The following is a 7,041-nucleotide window of genomic DNA, read 5'->3' as shown; positions in this document are numbered from 1 at the left end:
CTGCAACCCAGAGCGTGTAGCTATTTTTATTATTATTTTGCAACCTTAAAAGGAAAGGATACCATGATAAATGATAAGCAGATTGTTTTTATTATTTCATTGGCTATTTTATGTGCAATTTAATTTATATTAATGTGAGAAAATGTTATGCATTTTTGAGATTTTGTATTTCCTTGTTCCAGTTATTGCTTATATAAAAATTTCTGGCTCGAAGTAATAAAAGTTGGAAAAGAATAATAATTATTATACTCTGTTCTACAAGGTACTCTTGTTTCTGTCTTCGCCTTTTTATGGTGCTTCCTCTGGCTAAATACTCTCGAATCTATATAAAATTAGCCTAACAAATAAAGTAGCTTATTTCACGTAGCTTAAATACCATTTTCTTGGACGCATTTTAAAAGGGGACGGAAATTCTTTCGAGGGCTTTTTCCTAAAGGTGCATTTTCCATAAACGGCCGCTGGAGGGTTATGAGTCATATAATCAATTTCGAGAATGCTGAACGTAATAAGCAACTTGCGTAAAATCTGCTCACACACGCGCTGCTGCTACCCACCCACCCACCCACCCTCTGGAGGGATAATCTCGGCTGATTGACGACTTAAGCAGCCTTGTGATTGGCCGTTCTTGGGATTTCTTCTTTGATCGATTAGAAAGTAGTGAGTTATAGTTACAGGCTTTCGCCCGAGATGGATTACCAGCGCCAAAGCCCTTCGACAGGTACCTGTGAAAATGACGGAGATATAAGTGATTCTCTGTAAATGAATTTCATATTGACGCAGCCATGAAATGACTGAATTGTTGAGTGACGACTTGAACCGCAGTCATTGGGGTTTTAAAGTTTATTGAAGGTGCTTGCGAGAGCTAATTGCTAATGCGTGAATTTTATTAACTTGTAAACGCCATTTTACTTTGCTATCTTTAATGAATTTATTTTTTCTGCTACTCTTCATCTACCCCTTTCTCGTTGTTGTAAAAATAAACGACACATAAAAAGAAAATGGGACAAATTAACATTGAGCTCGTTAAAATCCCCAACTTCCAAAGTATGTTAAAAACTTGTGCCTCTGTTATTGCGAAAAGTTTGCCCAAGAATGATCCAAAACTCCCACCATATATACATTTTTCCCCTGGCTAATTAAAAGAAGAGGGGAAGCACCTCTTTTTGTTTGGTTTTATCGCCGGATTTTTAAAATTATTTCTTAACTTTCCTTTATATGTAATTTATTTCTTAGATGTTGTCTCCAAACTTTTTGTATAGCGACACCATATTTAACATAGTAGTGGGTAGGGGGGGAGGACATTTTGGCTTTTTATTTTAATCGTGGTGGATTCTTGTTTTTTATTTATTTATGATTTTTTCGTTATTTCCATTATCTTTTCTTATTGTGGATGGGTTTTAGTGAGGATGGGAGAGGAGCTCTGCAATTATTTGATAGTATTAACGGGAAAGGTCCCATCTCGTTTTTCATTCTCATATGGATAGATTATTCTTGATTTTATCACTTAAAATTAACTAGATGTTTTGAATAAAAATAATTCATACGTTAAATGGCCAAAAATACACGAAGCTTTGGAAGTTCGTGTCAGGAGTTACAAAACTGACCGGAGGAAAAATATGCAGAGAAAACCTGAAACTCCTGCATTGGAAAGAGAGCACAAAATGTGAATTCTGAGGCTTCTGCAACGTGAACACGATTATGATCAGAGGAAAACTTCAACATAGAAGCCAGCAACAGACACATTGAAAGTAAAAATAAGGAACACCTAAAGAAAAATATTATGGAAGCCTCTCTCTCTCTCTCTCTCTCTCTCTCTCTCTCTCTCTCTCTCTCTCTCTCTCTCTTACCTATTTACTTTATGTCAGCTTTTCTCATGTCTTCTTCTCATTTTTGATGGACATTTTCGTTCTTCTGAAACGCAAGTCTTCGCCACAAAAGAAAACATTTGAAATGTTTGACCAGGGGCATTGTAACTTGGTAGTCAGTGTGTGTAGAGTTTAAGGATATACTTATGCCGGTTAGTAGATGTGCATGAACATTTATGCAAAACAATGTATACACTTTTATGAATTCCCTTGTAAATATGTTATGCACCTATAAAAATGGACATGTCCTCACATACATAGTTTGTATATACACCGCATGCATGCAAGCATTTATCCCTGAAGCATATTCTGTTTGCTTTCGCATTTTTTCCCTGGCTTTTGTTTAGGTTTCGTGTCAGAAGCACTGTGAGTGGTCAGTCGTGCTCGTGGAAGCAGAAATAACTCACATTTCTGAAAGTGACCTTGTGCCGCTTTCAAGAGTTCCATTCAGCTGGACCTGATATCCTCATTACTGTGGTTGCTTGAATGCGTATCTTTTTGCCACATCTTTTTTCATTTCGTTTCCTTCACTTTTACATCTGTATTTCTCAGCGAGCATTATATTTCGATAGTAACGGGAGCATTTAAAGTATTCTGTTTCAAGAAAACTGTCTGATATTTTGTATTGTATGAATTTGTATGTGTACGTGAACCTAATTACATGTGTGATCACTTTCTTTCACCTACAGCTTCCTTGAGGCCAGACTAAAGCCTTATGTTGAAGTCAATAGTGACGTTATGTTAAGTGTTGAATGACTCAGTTTTGAAAATTATATAAAATGGTGAATGTGTCATTATTATTGGTGTTATTACACTGCAGAATGTATTTCGAGCCATTGTTGCTCTAGTGAATAGCTCAGACTAGTCACCTTGAGCCCTCTCAGGATGAGAAGAAATGACAATGCATTGAAACAACTTTCCCCTTAATGGCTAGTGACCTTTCTTATGGTGCAAGCGCCTCCTCTTAACACTTCTGAGCATATCTGCGTTGCATATCACTCGAGTGTCATGTGAGGATAGTGGGATTATCCTCGAAAGATAACCTTTCCTTTCAAACCATGACATTTCAGGAGACAACTTCATCTCCATTATCGAAATCAGTCCCTTCGTTAATCACCAGCGGCTGGGAAACTGGTCTAAAATGTCGAGATTATGAAAAAGAGCAGGTGCCATGGCTCTCTTTCTACTCTCTCTTGTCTGTCTCTGGTCAAAGATCAAATCTCGTGCATATCTGCCAGTTATTTGAGAATCACAGATGCGTCGCCTTAAGCCCCTCGTGCGTCATGATCTGGCGACAGCCATATTCCAGGAACGATTGCTCAGGTGAAATAGAAAACGGGATGATGGGTCGTAAAGAAAACGATGCTCTTGTAAAAAACGGAGTGTGCCATCCTCTGGAGTGCGCGCGTGGAAGTATGCAGCGTCAGCATTTGCGCGCGTGTAATACCACAGCAGGCGAGACTGATATGAAAAATCAGATTGAAATGTGCAATAAAGTTAGAGAACTAAAAAGCCTGGTAGTTAAAAAGACAGTTGTTCCGGTCGTTGAAATCCTTGATGAACATTGGAATAAAAACATGGATCATGTTTGTTTGAAAACAATATCGATAAACTCACTCCGCAACCAATGCATATCTGTCAGCAAGCCTTCTGGCCTCGGTCGCATGAATGAACTATTTCACGAGCAGAATTTTCCAGTCCATATCATCGTTATTTTTAGTGCGTCATCATATCAAGTAGCGATCGAACGATGTATATTGAATGTTATTGCATATCACTGCAGCAGCTCAAGTCTAAGTCAAGAAATAATTAGAGAAAATGACGTTCCATTGTGTCGTAGTTCATATTGTGAATTTTTTTATCGTAGCTGCACAGTAGTAAGCCGTCGTTGTTTAGGAGGTCTTCAAGAATATTTAGAAAACACTTACGATGTAGAAGACAAAAGAGAAAATGTGTTCATAGATAGTCTCCGTCATATCGTACCTCGGGTTCCATGTAGGACTATAGTAGAGAATCGACCCTCCGCAACACCGACAGTGACCTCGTGTCGAAAGATTTCTCGGGATGCCCTCCTTTCGTGGGTATCCTCCTTCATGCGCTCTCCCATGCCCCCCGACACCACCTCAACCTCATGTCTCGGAGAGACGGCCGCAGCCGCACTCAACTCAACCCGCACAAAGTCGTCCCATCGATCTTCATCTCCACTCAATCTCAGGCCGAGGGGGTCGTCCACCTGCCTCTGGGGGGTCCTCCTCCTCCTCCTCATTTTGTCGGGGCTTCATGGGCGTGTGACAGTCAGGGCGTCCGAGTTTCCCGACAGGGAATGCTGCGACTCTGCCCCACCGCCGCCCCCGCACTACCACACCACAACCTCAACCACGCCCGTGCCAGAGCCCAAACCTTCTTCCACCTCCACCATCATCCCCACGCTCCACAGTCTCCTGCCAACGTCTTCTGTGCCTCCTACAGGTAGGTACTATTAGGGCCGCGAGTGGCGAGGGGGCTGAAAGCCTTCGTTGATAGTGATTGCAGTGAAGGTTGAATGGAAGTCAATTACCATCTAATTTCCCATTTCAAGTTATAGAGCATATTGCAATTTTCTTAATTGAAGTTTAGAAATTATAAGTGTTGTATGAAAGATTATCTGAATTGATTTCAACGTGTAGTTCTAGGCTGTCTACCATCGTCAGTTTACGATATCGATTAGGTTTTTTGCGAAACTTATCTTTTCTTGGTAAAGGTTCAAGGAATAGTCATCTTTTAGCAGTTGTATAACTGTAGGAGAGATATAGACGAGAGGACTCTATTGCTATTATTTCCCGTTTTAAGTAGTATGTGAGATTTGTCATATATTTGCTAGTGTCTTATTGAAGATTGATTATGGTTATAAATGCAGGAAAATTCTTGATTTTGTCGTGTGTGTGTGTGTGTGTATTTAATGCATTATTACTTTTTCATATGTAATTTGGTATTAAAGGTTGTGTAAGGGAGCTTGAATTTAGGTTACTCTCACATCTGACAAAAATATTTTCCAAGAGCGAGGCAACAAACGTTGTATAGATTTAATGGTCTAAGAATGTCGTAGTTCTTAAATGGGAAACTTTCACCTTAAACAGAGCCCTTGACATCGTTGAAACGACGAGTTCAGTGAAGGTAGAAAATGACTAATATATTAAAAACCCTGTTAGAAGAGAAGAGCTATTTAATCTGCAGGTGTCTTTCAAATCTTTATTAATCGAAAATTTTGATGGATAAGATTATGAGGAAGAGGAATGTAGGGAACGATGACTTCATGCTGCTGATTACCATGGTGAGATAAAACTACGTTCATAGCAAAGTGTTTGAAATCGTTGAAATAACGAGGAAATATGATGTTACTATGGTAACCACTGGCCTATCAATTGATTGGTTGGTATTTGTGCGGGAGATGGAAACGCTCCAACATTAGGCGCCTACGGGTATTTGGAGGTAGATGTTATGTACAATCATAAAACCCATTATGGGGTTATCTTCAAATTAGATTAATCAATAAACTCTTGCGGAAGGCTGAGGAAAGGATAGAATAGAATCTAGAATTGAGGCCAAAGGCCCAGCGTTGGCAACTATGAAAGGGAATTGACAGTGAGAAGCTCGAAAGGGGTAACTGGAGTAAAACCTCGCATTGACAATATTCACTAATTGGTTAAAAGGTGGAAAGTCAGATGGAAGAAAAATATGAACGGAGGTTTCAGCTAAGAGCCTTAGCGGCGCTTTAAAGACCCATAAGTTATGAATACAGTGCACCACGTGAGGTGCACTAATGGCACTTAACAACCCCCCTCCCTCGGGAGAATATAGGGATCTTAATATACATCTGAATGTACTATATGCAGTTTGATGCTAAATGTGTAGTTGAAGAGAGTTTAGGAGGGGATAACGAGAGGACACAAAATTTTTGACCTGGATGAATCATCCAGTTTTTGGCATGCTATGAGATGCTGAGATAAAAGGGTTTAATTATCACTTGTTTTGTAATAAAAAAAAGAGAGAATAGGAAGTGCATATTATTTGAAATCTTAGATGAAAATAATAATAACTGTAAAATGAGTAAATATCATTAATTCAAATATGTCCTGTACATTTTTTCCAGATCCAGATCCCCAGACCTACTTTTAAGGAAACGTTTCACTGCGTACGCTACTCTGAGGAATTATGTTTAAACATTCATTGAATCATAAATCTGTCGAGAGACGATTGATAACATAAGACGATTTGGGAGAGCCGTAATTATTACGTAACAGTTATTATGGGATTTTATTGTCGGTAATTTGTTTATGATTTCCGTCACTGAGACGATGTTGCGTGCCCATTGATGCTCGTGTTGTAGATGATTTCTGACCTCGATTCGCATCTTGTGTAAATATATCTGCACTAATGCAGTCTTTATAATTGAAGCTCTTTAATCGTTGCAGTTTCAAGTATTTAAAATGAATGCAAGCTAACATCAAACCTTTCAACTCACTGATTGCTTATGGTGGAATCTTGTAACGCTGAATGTATGCGAATGGATGTTGTATGAAACCAGTCTATTAGCTCTTAGCTCGTCTGTTCCACTTCACTGTCGATGTTCCAGATAGGAAGAGGTCCTCGCGCTTTATCCGTGTGAGTGGTCGCTCTGAAATAATTTCAATCTGCTTTAATGGCATCAGAGTCCTTTTTTTTTCATTCATGAGGTCATATTGAGAATGCCAAGGGTTTGCATGCGGGAGGCGTCAATCAAGTACAGTTCATTTGGCATCTAGGTCACTCTTTCATGATTCGAAGAATCGAATTGCCTTCCCTGGTTCTCTGGAAACTTTTGTTTAGGAAGGGATTCAGAAGATGGATTCATTTCAGTTCCTTTCAGAGCGCTTGTTTGCGTAACGTCTGCCACAGTAATTAACCCCCAGTTTTGTCAGCCATGTTAGGAAACTGTTGTGTTTACCTCCTTGAGCGCTATTGTACAGCAAAGAAGTCTTGTGTATGCACTTCTCAGGGGAAAAGGAAATTTAAGGTTTTTCTATGTACGTTTCCAGTTTTATTTAATTTGTCAAATTTCTCTTGCTATCTCCAGTTTATCTTTGCCGAATGTTCTACAGGAAAAGTTAAACAGATTTGTATTTACATGGGAGGACTAAGTCCTTACAGTTATCAGAAA

General features: G+C 39.2%; 1 protein-coding gene across 4 annotated transcripts in view; it reads left to right on the top strand.

Moving 5' to 3' along the window:
• The first annotated feature begins 2,559 nt into the window (after positions 1-2,559).
• The window catches only part of LOC135225755 (uncharacterized), a 706,758-nt gene continuing 702,276 nt past the window's right edge, over positions 2,560-7,041 (top strand). For all 4 annotated transcript variants that reach the window (XM_064265200.1, XM_064265199.1, XM_064265198.1 and 1 more), the window contains exon 1: positions 2,560-4,334. In XM_064265200.1, the coding sequence (XP_064121270.1) occupies positions 2,924-4,334 (1,411 nt within the window). In that variant the 5' untranslated portion in view covers positions 2,560-2,923. The remainder of the gene's footprint in view (positions 4,335-7,041) is intronic.

Source organism: Macrobrachium nipponense, chromosome 13 (assembly GCF_015104395.2).
Source record: "Macrobrachium nipponense isolate FS-2020 chromosome 13, ASM1510439v2, whole genome shotgun sequence".
Classification (NCBI taxonomy): Eukaryota; Metazoa; Arthropoda; class Malacostraca; order Decapoda; family Palaemonidae; genus Macrobrachium; species Macrobrachium nipponense.
The sequence above is the reverse complement of the archived record's forward strand: the minus strand, read 5'-3'. Positions and strand labels throughout refer to the sequence as shown.